The sequence below is a fragment of the Diadema antillarum genome, unplaced genomic scaffold (genome assembly GCF_040938485.1).
Source record: "Diadema antillarum isolate AM-2024a unplaced genomic scaffold, OU_Dant_1.0 seq00000920_RagTag, whole genome shotgun sequence".
Classification (NCBI taxonomy): domain Eukaryota; kingdom Metazoa; phylum Echinodermata; class Echinoidea; order Diadematoida; family Diadematidae; genus Diadema; species Diadema antillarum.
The window spans coordinates 89,809-103,979 of NW_027271772.1; the positions used below are offsets into that span (position 1 = coordinate 89,809).

Here is a 14,171-nt window from a genome sequence, read left to right on the forward strand (position 1 = left end):
CTAATGACAAGACAACAAAGTAGGTGGATTACTGTATTAAAGTGCAGACACCTATGCAGGCCTAGGCATCTCTGTCAAAACTGTAAACGTACCAGAGTTTCGATCTCATACTGGAGGCTATCCAAGACGTGCTGTCTGTCCCACACGTCCTGCTCGGTGACCACCTGCCGCGTCTCCGGCCGCTTGGCCTTGCGTCTGATCGGCCTGGCCATGTCCTCGTCCCCCTGACCGTGGATAGGCGGGGGCTGCTGCCGCCTGTTGGCCTCGAGCTCAGCTGGCAGCATGCTCTGGGGAGGTTTGAACTTCAGACCTGGCGCATCGAGTGAAGATGGTGCAGACTGCAATGCTATCAGCATAAAGAAAGAAGAAAAAAAATACCATGCTTCAGAATATCAAGTCTTTGTACAATTTTTTTATGTGAAAGAATAGAGGACAATCATGCTTTTGCACACTTCAAATGACATTGAGATTTTACCATTTTCTTGTATTTTTACTGTATAAAAATGAACACAAATATGAATGAATTAACTAGTGTTCCAGCATGCCAGGTAGAATCCAAACAGAGCTGTCAGGACTGAGTGGTTTGGTTACACCCAAGACCACAGGGATGAGACCACATACATGAGGTTTGGGTCCAAGCCAGGCTGTACTGGCCTTTGACAAGGCACCTGGCTTATCCTCACTGCCAAGTCTTTTGAAAGAAACTTGACAGCTATCAGTCCCAGTGTAGGAGAGTCATATCCCATGCACATAAAAAGAACCCACTTCACTCCACTAATGGTCATGCCAACAAAATCATGATCAAGATATTGAGAGACATGATATTTATTAAAAAATATTGTAAAATAATTTTACAAAATTTTTGTTCGTAAAATATAGTGAACTCCGGTTGTAACAAAGTCCTCGGGACCGGCAGTTTCCTTTTGTTACATTTCATTATAACCAAGCACATAAACAGTAAATAACAAAGAGGATAATTTTGCGACCTGAATTTTTACTTCGTTGTAACCGGAATTTTGTTATAACTGTGTTCGTTTAACAGGAGTGCACTGTAAAAGGAATAATACCTCGTTTTAATTCATGTAAAGACAGTATAAGGGAATATCACAATTAGGATAAATAAGAAATAATCATAAGCTGCAAGCGTTTCAGAAAAAATGGTGTCTGTTTACACCTGTTCTCTTTATAATACATATGATACGATGGTCTGAGTGATAATATTTCATTGCCTGTTTTTTATAAAAGAGCTTTGTTTGAAATATTAAGATGTATAATATGTGCTTAGATGAATATATATTTGATGTAAACTAATAAATATCCCAGCCGGGGAAAAAAACCCCAAACTTACAGCAATCAAGCCTGTGTTTAGAAATAACACATGTATAGGACAGTCATATCCTTCACAAAATTAGGAGATTCATAAACAGAAGTAGAGAGAGATTAGAGTGGATTTCTAGTAGATATTGTAGAGCTAATCCTAGGGTCTGCTGCCGAGTGCTATAAACAGTGAAGCACTATTGCCCATGGGAGGCGGTCAGGGGAACAGTATTGGATTGGTGGCTGGTAAACGGATGGCAGTCGCCAACACCTTATTTCTTTTTCTGAGGAGGTTTCAGTGGTAATATAGAGCAGGTGACTGCTACAGACAGATAGTCTCTGAGACACTTGGACACTTACATCATTCCAATGTAACCCTTTTAATGCCAATAAGTCCAATAATGCACACAAATCTCACCCACATACCTATGGACAGTAAATCAATGTGGGATACAAGGATTATAAGGGCAATTCCGCGAAAAACATATGAAAAACATGAGCTACAGGGACAAATTTAATATCAGATGCTAGAACTTGTCGAGTTCTTTCATTTGAGTGGTATTTTGATACAATTGAAGTGCATTTAGGCATTTTTTTCCTTAAAAAAAACATTTTGGGGCAAAATTTTTGATAATTTTTGTAAAAACACACAATCTGTGACTCTCATTATTCCATATTCAGCAACACTTCAGCATTTATGTCGAAGTAGTTTATGGTTAAGAATGAATTAAAAAACAAACAAACCCACTAATATAAGCCTTGCCTGAGATACAAACTGTGTTAAAGTATGAATATTGGGACTTTAAAACGTGGACCAAGTTGTAATGTCCGTAACACTACATTTGTGAACATGTAGAGTAAATGCTGAATGTGTTGCACACAATTATCAATCTACAACTTAAACAGGACCTGCACATTCATTTCAGAAGAAAAATTTTGTTTTACTTAATGTTCTGATTCATAAATTTCTCAACATATCCACATGGAGGTAAATGATCGTGTCCAAAAAATGTAATGTCCGTAACGGCAAGCATTTTGTGTATATCTACCAGATGATTTAGTAACTGATCAAAACTTAGACTGTTAACATTTCAAGATGACTGGGTTAGAATATCAAAACCATGAATGAGTTCAGAATGATAATGCTGAGTTGTTGAAATAAGCCCACAAAGTCACAAAAAATCCTCTGAATGTAATGTCCGTAACGCTAGAATTGCCCATAGGACGACCACAGCGATCGACATACAATGTATCCATAAGCAGCAAATTTACATTGAAGCCTGAAGAGCTCTGATATTGACCAGCGGTTCTAGGGTGGTCAATTATTTGTGTACAATTTCATAGCTTACTGTGTAAAGCAAGATATTTTCGTGGCATAAAATTTTGCCATCCGGGCATTCAATGCAAATAGTGCATGGACAAGAACTTTCACATGTATTTCAGTTTCACAAATTTTGCTATCCGGGCATTCAATGCATATGATAGTGCATGGGCAAGAACTTTCACACGCATATCAGTTTCACAAATTTTCGCTCTTGTGGAATTCCCATATTAAAATCTTTACAGTAGATGGTTGTTTCATTTAGTTAATAGTTAACCCGTTGAGGACGAGTCCCGGGTATACTCGGGCAGGTGTCTATGGGAAATGCATGATGTAGCAGAATCAAACCATCCTCAATGGGTTAATAATGATTATATCCTATTCATAGTTGTGCAAGTGGAGAGCTAGATCTCTGGCTTGATTCCAACTAAAATCTCATGATACCAAAAATTTGCTAGCTCAATTATGGCTTTGGGAAGATCCCTTTTCTGCACGGAGGCAGGATGCTCCGCTCCTTTTTGTGATATATCATGTGGAGGCCTGTCATATTATCAAAGATTTACTTACTTCTGATGCACGGGAGACGCTAAAACCTTGCAAAGTTTTCCGCAAAAGAAAAGCCACTACCATCGCCGATAGTTACGGACTTTGTATCTCCGAAACAATTGTCCTACAGCCACTTGTTCTTGCATGAAAAGATGATGATAACGAGACATGTACAAATGTAGTGCAAGGTACAAAACAGCAGAAAGGAGAAGACTTGCAAATCCTGCTCAAATCTGTAGGCCTACAATCAGCTCTGTCTTCCTTTCTATTCTTGACAGAATACACAAAAGCCGAGGCAGACAAAATGCTTTTACAAGATGTAGCAGCAGTGCAAACATTTCTTTCAATGGTCCAGGGTTATTGGCAAGTGCCTTTGTTTTGCTCCGCTGACTGCCTTTTTAACTCCTCCGACACTAGGACCTAATCGTACAAACAAACGTCCCCGTAAGGTTTCCTTACACACAGGTTCCTTGTCGGATGGGAGGCTGTACAATTAAATCCTCATTCTTGCCCTTGTGCAAATAGTGTTTGTATATTATGTGTAAATGTGGGATCTTAGTAACAGGGGTTAACAGGCTAGAGGTTTCATTGTGAAAATAGAAGAAATGGTTTTTCACTTTCACAGACTTTTCATGGATCAAGAGGAAAAAGAGAAAGAAATTATATTTTTGATCATACAATTTGAGTAATCAATGATGCAAATGTAATAAAACAAGCCAACATGAGCAATGCAGGTATTGTAGTACACAAACACAACACTACATGAAAGAATAGGTCAAGAAACTGAATCTATGTGGCACTAATTATTGAAGAGACAAACCATGGTGTGATCATGTACATGATAGTTTTGATTATTAAGTCACATCCATTGAAGGTTGAAGGCATGAAGATATCAATTAATGAGGTAATTCTGTATGGCTACAGATGGTTGAAACTGAAGACACTGAAACAGACCACACGAGAGACTGGAAATCCCCAAAATGCACGCCTCAAAGACGAATTCATAAGAAGTTAGTCTCTAAAATTCAAAATGACTTTGTATCTCATGTGGTTGATAAAATGATGATAAAATGTTGACTACAAAGATATTAAAGGTTGAATTACAATGACCAGGTAACAATGACAGCATTTAAGAAAACACTCTCTGTGCGGATTAAAGGAACCTGTCTGGGTACATACAGGGAAGAACAGAATACATCTACATGTATAGGCAATATTGGGACAGGCAACATTTTGTGATTTGGGGCAAACGACTACAACTGTATTCAATGGCACAGTCATTACAGAACAGTGGAAAATGATATTTGGACTGTACTTCTTGCAAAACACTCATCACACATTCAAGGTTCCACAGGGAGCTTGCAATGCCATGCCATGGTAATATCCTTGACTACCATCCTGACAACAGGGACCCCCCAGCGCAAACAAATCTTCGCAAGTTGTTGTTAAGCACTTTGACACTCTGAGTCAATCTCAGCCTAGACAAACATGAGAATACTATTTGCACAGTATAGCCTTAGCTTCAAGACTTTTCAAGCATTAAAGGTATTGTTTACCATTGAGAGCAGTGATTTAAAAATGTTTGAGTTACCCTATTTGATGCATACATGTATAGCAGGTCAGTTGTATCACAAAACATCCTATCATATAAAAATTTTGCAATAAAGCCTAAAATATGAGGAGATATCACTATTCTTCTCAATAAACCATAACTGTAGACAGTTTATTCTAGAAACAATTTTATTATAACTATTGTTCAAATTTTGTATAAACTTAACATTGATTATACTAATTAACATTTTTATATTGGTTGTTTATATCCCTAAATCACATTTTAGAACTGTTTTGAAGCACTTTAAAGGTGGGATTTTGTTTCATCTGCAAATGGTAAATAATACCTTCAACATTTTTCAAAGTTTACCATATATGCTGTAATATCTATCTTTGCCAGAATTGAGACTACCGGTACTTCTGTCTCTTCTTCCATGGTACAATTTGTCACAGAGATCTGTATTTTCACATAAACACATCTGCTAAGATTAAGATTCATTTGGTGATAATATATTGTGAGTGAAAACAAAGCGTATACTAATTGAAATACACATTGTACCATTATATAACAGGATTAAACCTAAAAATCAGGATTTCTTTTTCTTTTTTACAAATGAAAGTCCATCTCATGCACAACTTCATTTTAATGATCAATAAAAAAAACCCCAAAAAACTACATTACAACTGGACATAATGCTAGTATTAAAGAGAAAAGCATGGAATACAAATTTATCACATGTGCCTTTTCATACACAACACATTATGTCACAATCATATTGCAAATATATTTATGACACTATGTCATTGCCTCTCGGATCAACTTTGATCACTAATGATTACAACTCTATGTTCAAGGCTTGGGAACTAGATTTCATCTTGTTCGCAGCCGAAAAAGCTGGATTTGTAGTCACAACAGTCTATCATTTTAATGAACTACCAAAAGCTTACATCAGAAACATAAGTCCTGGAAATACAGACAGGTATCTGGAAGATATGCTAAACTGTTGGCACAGTCTAAAGGGTACTGCTAAGCAAGGAGTGTGATCCAGTTGGCAATATGACAAGCATGCCACCACTCATAGACATTAACAAGGTGTCACAAGTATTTTCACCTAAAATTTTTTACCAACTCTAGCAACGGACAAATTGAATGTTTCTAGAAATCTTTTGCCAGGTGCCGCTCAACACTAATACACCAGTCGGAGCAAGAGTCCCGAGTATACATTTACTCGGGAAGATGTCTATGGGAAATGTGTGTTGTAGCAAAATTAAACCGTCCTCCATACTGACTTCTGAAATCCCTATAGACATAATACACAGGCCACAAGGTTCCCGTATGGAACAGATTAACATTAATAGGAAGATTAAATGAGAACTTACCTGTTTGAAATTTAATCTTGATTTTATAAGTAAGTCGTAGAGAAGAGACTACATGTCTCATCGGGTGTAATATGAGATCCCGCTGGTCACGTGTGTGGCAATTTTTTAAAGCTGTACGAGACTACAGGATATATTGATAGGAAGATGAAGATGTTGAGAACTTTACCTGCATAAGGCTACGTAAGTCGCAGGGTGGGAAGAGGAGGGATGTAGTCTCTTCTCTACGACTTACTTATAAAATCAAGATTAAATTTCAAACAGGTAAGTTCTCATTTAATCTTCCTATTTTATTACGTAAGTCTCCGATCGAGACTACATGTCTCATCGGGTGTAATATGAGATTTCAAAGCCCTGTAGTCACGTACAGAACAATACATCTGTAAGCCATCAACGGCATCACTACAGACAGACATACCTGTGCACTCTGTGCAGACTGCCATTCCATATGCAGACTGAAGTTGCCAAGTCACATTTTCAGTAAAGCCTGGGCAAATTGGTTAGTATCTTGTAAGGGCTTGCAATAAAACTTGCGGAATGTCTTCTCAGCCACCCATCCAGCCCTTGAGAGGATTTCTGACACAGGCACCTCACTCCTTTGTGCTGCTGACGTAGAGGCCGCCCTTGTGGAGTGAGCACTGAAGATCTGTGTATCGACACCAGCGTCATGTAGGACAGTCTTAATCCAACGTGCAATTGTTTGCTTTGATGCACGACGGTGAGGCTTCTTATAAGCTACTAACAAATGTCTCTCCATCCCTCTTAGATTCTGTGTCCGCTGCACATACTCTTTCATATAATTCACTATGCACAATCTCCTATCTGGAGGGTACGCATTTAGTGTGACACTGAATCCCGTATTTCCAGGCTTGTTTTGTTTCAGTGTGTTCTCAAAAGAAATCTCAACAGATGATTTTTTCCACCTCATCCTGTCCAGGTGGATAACATGAAGAGACTGCACCCTTTGTGCAGAAACAAGTGCTATCAGCATAGTCAATTTCTGAGTAAGTTGCTTCAGATTAAGTGCCTTGGATGGAGACAGCTTTCTGAGGTAGTCCAAGACGACTTTAACATCCCAGATAGAAGAGTAGCGAGGAGCAGGCGGCTTTAAATGAAAAACTCCTTTCATAAACCTATTTACAAGTGGGTGCGACCCAAGAGGCTGTCGTCCACCATCAACTATGAGAAACGTGGAAAGGGCACTCCTGGCTGTATTCAGGCTACTGTATCCAACTTTTTCTTTGTCTAACATATTTGTAAGAAATGCAAGGACATCACAAACTTGGACATTCAAATAATTAATGTGTCTCTCTGCACAAAATCTTTTCCATTTTCTGATGTACACCTGGTACTGTGCTTTAGTGGATCCTTTCCACGACGCAGCTATGATGTCTATTGTCCTTTGTGTGAGGCCCTGCTCTGCGTAAAGTCCCTTCCAAGCCTGCAACATAATAGAGACAAGTGATTATTCAAAGGATGTGGGGTGCCTGAAACTGGTTGACATAATAATGTCTTACTCTTTCGAATTAACATGGGTTCCTCAACCAGCATACTCTTAAGGATAGGGTACCAAACCTGTGTTGGCCAATTGGGCACCACTAAAATCCCACATGCCTCATCCTTCTGAATTTTCTGCAAGCACATTGGCACTAGATTGAATGGGGGAAAGGCATAAAACTCTCACTGACTCCAATCAACTGTGAAGGCATCTACTGCCCAGGCCTCTGGTTCAGGCCTCCAAGAAATATATCGGTCTACCTGTTTATTTAGGCGGGAGGCAAACATGTCAATTTCAGGCACACCAAATCTCCTGATTATTCGTTGAAATATGCTCTTATTCAACATCCATTCTGTGCTGTCCGAGAATTTTCGAGACATGCGATCTGCTTCAATATTCAATCGCCCAGGTAGGTGAGCAGCTGTAAGCCAGATGTCCTTACTAATACACCATTCCCAAATATCAATGGCCATTTGATTACATTCAGGAGATTTTGTGCCACCCATATTGTTCAGATATGCGACAGCCGTTATGTTATCTGCTCTAACAAGTACATGATTGCTCCTTTTCTCTGAGCAAAAGGCTTTTAGCCCATGACTAACTGCTACCATTTCTAGCAGGTTAATTTTATTCTGATTTGCCTCTTTCAACTCATCACTATTCCATCTGCCACCTGTTGAAGTGCACAGATTTGTTGCCCCCCAGCCTTTACCACTGGCATCTGTGTGGATTTCCACATCTGGTTTTGCCCTCTGCATTGGGCTAAACTGTGACTCAAGGTTCCATATCCACCACTGAATTTCATGGATGCTTTCTCTTGACAAGGTCATATGCCTATCGAAATGTCCCTTGTTCCTTGCAAGGGCAAGAATCTTGTCTTTCTCTAAGGCTCTATAATAGAGAGGGCCATATTGTACTGCTGGGAATGATGCCACTAGTTGTCCAATAACCTTTGCAACTGTTCTGATAACAGGTTTCTCAGTAGCCAACAGTTCTTTACAAGACTGCTTTATGTTCTCCTGTTTTTCTTTTGGAAGCCTAACACTCATATCCAGAGTGTTCAGATTGAAACCCAGAAAGGTAATCTCATGAGTAGGCTCTAAAACTGATTTTTCAGGGTGAACAATAAACCCCAAATTTGATAGCAACTTAGTAGTTGCGCTCACTGCTGCCTGCATTTCCTCGGCAGTTTTTGCAATGATAAGTGTATCATCTAGATATGCAATTACAATGTGGCCCTGCTCCCTGAGCGTTGCCAAAACAGGCTTTAGCAGTTTTGTAAAGAGCCTTGGTGCTGAACTAAGCCCATTGGGAAGTGCTTGAAATTGCCATAACCTTCCCTGCCATGTAAATCTCAGGAATTTTCGAGAATCTGGGTGGATAGGAACCGTGAAGTATGCGTCTCGGAGATCGACTGAAGCTAAATAATCTCCCGGAGAAATAAGCGGTAGAGCTGTCTTGATATTATCCATCTTAAAATGCTGATACAAAATACTCTTGTTTAATTCTGTCAAATCCAAGATGACCCTGAGGCCGCCATTCTTCTTTGGCCTTGTGAAAATATTTGATATGAATTCCCCTTCTACATGTTCACATGCTTCTATGACATTTTTCTCAACCAGCTTGTTGATTTCTTCCTGAATCGAGGCCATTTCCTCAGAATTTCTTTTGAATTCATGAAGGGGTTTTTCCCTACAAGGGGGATATTTAGCTGGGTCAAATTCAAGCTTGTAGCCCTGTACAGCTTGCAAAATATATGTATCAGATGTAAGCTCTCCCCAGTTGTGCATATGTAGCTTCAGTCGACCTCCGACTGCAATATCATTGACATTAGATGTTATTGTCTCCCTTACCTCATCACTGTTTGGGAGTTGCTCTATTTCATCCTGCCCTGCCCTTGGCCGAGCTTCCGGTACTGTGGGGCTTGGCGTCCCTCTCGAGACGCTGTCGGGGTAAACGTATGGGGAGCTTGTGGGGTCCTCTTCCTCCACTGGTTTCGTTGGCCTAAAAAAGGCCTAGATGTGCTCCCTGACGAATCCGCGTAGGATGTCCGCGACACCCAACCAGCTTCCTTGTATCTGCGTTGAGACCCTTGGCTTGGGTAGGGGTGATAGGCCGGCTTGGGTCTTTTAAACCCGCCTCTCATCACTCCGGCCGCCGCTTTGTGCTGGTCTTGCAAGTCCTTTACTTGCTTGCCCAAGTCATCCCCAAAGAGATACTTGGTTACCATGGTTACAGGGTTTGTTGGTTTGCAGAGATGAGTAAATTTCGCGTTCAGATCCGGCTTGATCAATTCTTTACGAAGAGCATTCATCTCAAAGTTTGCGTTGCACAACAAAGCTAGAACGTCTTGCTGTTCGGGAGATATGTTGCTTGGATCGAGCAGGCTGACATAAGCCGAGATACCTCTTGTTAGGGATTTTTGGACCCTCTGAAGTTTCACATCCTTCGTACGAACAGGGGCAGAGAGGTTGTCCCAGATCGTCTGATTCACTTTCGGGGTGTCGATCCCTCGACAGTTCGACGGCACTGGGTATTTGCTACTTGTCTCATCGAGCACTTTCTCTTCCAGATGATGGCTCATCAAGTAGTTGACAGAGCTTGCTAGCTCCTCATCAAGAGGCTGTCCAATATCTGATGCCACCGCAAATTTAGCAGCAAAAGCTGGTACTGTCTGTGCTTCTGCCCTATCCACGCACGACTCCAGCTCTGAGCTATGCCCTGCACTCAAGGCATGCACCATGTCATCATCCTCAACATCCATTTCTTCTGTATGTGCCAAGTCATAATCTGCACTAACGCTAGAAGTTGACGCAGAGGCTGAATCACTTCCACTGCGATCAAGATGTCGGTCTGGCTGTGCATGTCCCATGCCTGCCACCCCTTCCCTTTTACTGGGAAGAGCCTCCATGAACTGACAGAGCAAGCCTTCGAGTCTATCAAGACGACTGTTTACGGTCCCAAAGTTATCATTTGTCAACTTTGACGAGTTGGATTTCGTAGCAATCCGAGGCCGAGTCGCCGCTACCGCCGCGCGGTCGCCAGCCTCCATCACCGCCGGTACTCCCCGTCCACGGCCCGTGTTGGCAGCCGTACCTTTCGCTGCCGCTGCGCGGTCAGCTTGGCTAGCACTCACCGCCTGTTGTGACTCCATTGCTGCTCTGTTTTCGCCCGAAGATTCTGCCGCTGCGCGGTCAGTTTTCTTCTCTTTGTTTTCTTTTTCCGCGGCCACGCCAGCGGATCTTCTATCCTTCTGTTCTTTCATTATTCTGATAAGTCCGAAAGGAAGAATTTCCGCGAAATTCTTGAATATTCGAGGGTTGTGAAAAATCCTTTTCACACACACAAAACGCGCCAACGAATTGCCACACACGTGACCAGCGGGATCTCATATTACACCCGATGAGACATGTAGTCTCGATCGGAGACTTACGTAATAAAATAGTCATACACTTGTACATCTCTGGCCCCTGCATCCACTCCGTGTCAACCACAGTGCATGCACACATGATAATAACTACCGGTATATGTATACTGCATCATTATCGATCCGGTGGACCCGATGTCTTAGAAGCAATAAGTGTTGAACATACAATTACGTACCAGCTAAACATGACTTGCCATTAGAAGCAATGTGTAAAAAAAACAACACCACAAAAAACAAAAATAAAAAACAAACAAAAAAACAACAACAACAAACTTTGGAAGAAAAACCTGTTGATTTTTTTTTCTCTTTTTTTTCCATGTTCTTTTTTTTTTTTGATAGTTGAAGAAAGGCTATCAGAGATAATTTTCTGCTTCTGTAGAATTGTTCCTCTCATTTGTTGTAAAGGGAAGTAACACAAATGCACATGGATGCAGTTCTGAATAGAAAATGAAGAAATCATTCACACTCACTTTTTCGGTCATGGATGGCTTTCAGCAACTTTAGGCGGGGGTCAACATTCCTCACAGATTCCAGGTCGGACTGTGTGTAAATGTGTTTCCATGGGAATAAAAGAGGAGGGGCAATGAGCAACTCGAAGGTACACTGGAATTTCAGTGACAAATTATATTGTGGTCACTGACGCAAAGAATACAAGGATTCTTAGAGATGTATGATACCTTGCACTTTGTTGGACATTGCAAAATACAGTTTGTACGACATACTTGTATGAATGCATGCAGGAACATTTGGAAATAATAACATTACAAAGCAGAGAGAGAGAGAGAGAGAAGAAAAAACATATGAAAGAAACAAAGACAGATAGCATCTGATCAATTTGGTGAAAATACAGGATATCTCCAACATAATTACACACTGAAAACTGAAAGACATGCAGAAAAATTTCAATGCCCAATGAACAACTTTACTGCAAATCACAGGGGAATATGGAAACATACAGTGGAAATTGAAATATAAAGCATACATTGAAATACATGCTAAACTGGAAATAAAAATACATATTTAGCAAAGTGGAAAGCTAAAATTTGCAATTGCATTGAAAAACATATTCCAAAATTTGAAATACACATTTGACAATTGGAATTCCCATTCAGAGAGTACAGTGAGGAGAAATATGGATAAAGGCTCATTTTTTTCCAATTGGTTATGAGTGTGTTTATTATACTTGAACACTATCTGTAGATGGAGAGTATGTGTTCTCCAATGAAATTTCAATATCATCACTGCATTTGATTGTCAACATGATTAGACGAACTGGATTTTTATCATCAACTGATACCCCTTTATCCGATAATTATGTATCACAATTCAATGATTGTGAGGAAACAATGATTGAAATAATGACAACAACAACAATAATCTTGATAACACTGATAATATTGTCTTCAATAGAAAAAAAAAATACTGTTGCAACACATGGTAAACTGGGAACTCAAATGACGGGGAAACTAACAAGAATAGACTATTGGTGATCAATGTGCATTTAAAAACAACTACAACAATGTGGGTAATTGAATAATTGTGGGTGCGAGTGATTTTGCAAAGTAGATATCATTGTCAAAATTGTCTCACTACAACAGAATGAAAACATAATGTGAAAACACACTGGGTAAAATGGGTACCGAGACGATGGCAGAACTAAAATAATGAGACTAAACTTGGCGACTGATAAGCATTAAAAAACAACCATAACAATACAAGTGTACGTAGTTGAATAATTGTGGGTGCCAGTGACTTTGCAAAGACATGATATTGATAGTGTCAATATTGTCTCAGTAAAACAAAAAACAAAAAAAAATGTTAAAACACACTGCATAAAATGAAAACTCAAAAGATGGGGAAACTAAAAAAGACTTGACTATCTTGATGTTCATAAATGCATTTGAAAACAACCACAACAATAAAGCGTAGTTAAATAATCTGTGGGTGCTAGTGATTTTGCAAATTTTAAGACACTTTAAAGCTATGCTAAACTGCTGATTTTTAGCAGATTTTTTTAACCACTTATTTTTGTGCATAACAAGAGAAAGTGCAGCATGCATTAAAACAGTCCTTTATAATCACAAGAAAGGTCGCAGATGTGCTGTTTTGCATTCAGTTTCATAAGCTCAAGGAGAGCCAGCAGGGCAGACTGGAAAATCTAGACTCGAAACAAATATCACGCCAGGACTGCACACACAAGGCACAATGCCAAATGATACACGGTGAAATTTTGACAAGTAACAATCGTGACAGAAAGGAAACTAATTTTCCGCAAAGTCATTGGACAACCTGTCAACCTGTCCATGATAAGATAGATTACTTCTTCACTCACTGCTAAAATGACCAGCAGAAATGATTAATGAATCAAGACTACAGCAGATGATGAACTCTTAAAGATTTGTGCAGACATTGTGTAGTGTCACCACCATCCTTCCTTTCAACTAACACAAATATAGCAAAATTACGGCGACATTGCCCTAGCTTGTATTCCTAGAATTTAGTATTGTGGCCGTGGTATATTATCAAGTCTCTGACTTTTTGCGGTTGAAGTTATGTAATACTGACAAACTATTAAACTTTAGCAGGGAACACAGTTTGGCTAGCACAGGAGGAACAAAAAAACTGCTGCCTACTCTTTATGGTGTGCTTGACCTTTCAACTCCAGCAAATGGTGAAAGATTGAAAAAAAAACAAAAATAAAAACAAAATAATGTCTGACGGATTAATGATGATTCAAAGAGCAGTTACACGCGAGAGAAAATCATCATTGAAATGAAGATTAGAATGATGATTATAATTTATTGTTAGAATGATTGGACCGTGCACACGGTACCTCGGAAATCATACTTATTTGATTGTGACTTCTCAAAAGGAGGCGTGTCGCCTATCATTTATGCATCATGTCAATCAAAAGTTTGGGTTCCGGAATGTAAAGTGGCAGCTATGATGCATCAACCCTCTGCGCAAATTATTTATATGCCTGTGGCACATGATTTATAGGCCAAAATGGTTGGCTGGTCATGTAAAGCTCTGCCTCCCAAACTACTGTATGTCTTTAATAGAGGTCGAGCTGAACACACAAGCACATACTGTGTTTGGAGTGATTTTTTTCTTTTCCACGAGGAATCACCACC

At 39.8% G+C, this 14,171-nt stretch overlaps 2 protein-coding genes across 2 annotated transcripts in view; both read right to left on the minus strand.

Moving 5' to 3' along the window:
• The window catches only part of LOC139741320 (uncharacterized), a 34,441-nt gene that overhangs the window by 1,954 nt on the left and 18,316 nt on the right, over positions 1-14,171 (minus strand). Inside the window, exons 10-11 of the mRNA XM_071651906.1 lie at positions 11,508-11,577; positions 93-346 (exon numbers count right to left, since the gene is read on the minus strand). Of these exons, the coding sequence (XP_071508007.1) occupies positions 93-346; positions 11,508-11,577 (324 nt within the window). The remainder of the gene's footprint in view (positions 1-92; positions 347-11,507; positions 11,578-14,171) is intronic.
• LOC139741339 (uncharacterized) lies at positions 9,487-11,038 on the minus strand. Its single transcript, XM_071651920.1, has one exon. It carries the CDS (start codon positions 10,873-10,875, stop codon positions 9,487-9,489), a length of 1,389 nt encoding a protein of 462 aa, XP_071508021.1. The 5' UTR covers positions 10,876-11,038.

Excerpts from the sequence above, each read along its gene's own strand:
- LOC139741339 (XM_071651920.1), bottom strand. The coding sequence starts at position 10,875 with ATGAAAGAACAGAAGGATAGAAGATCCGCTGGCGTGGCCGCGGAAAAA.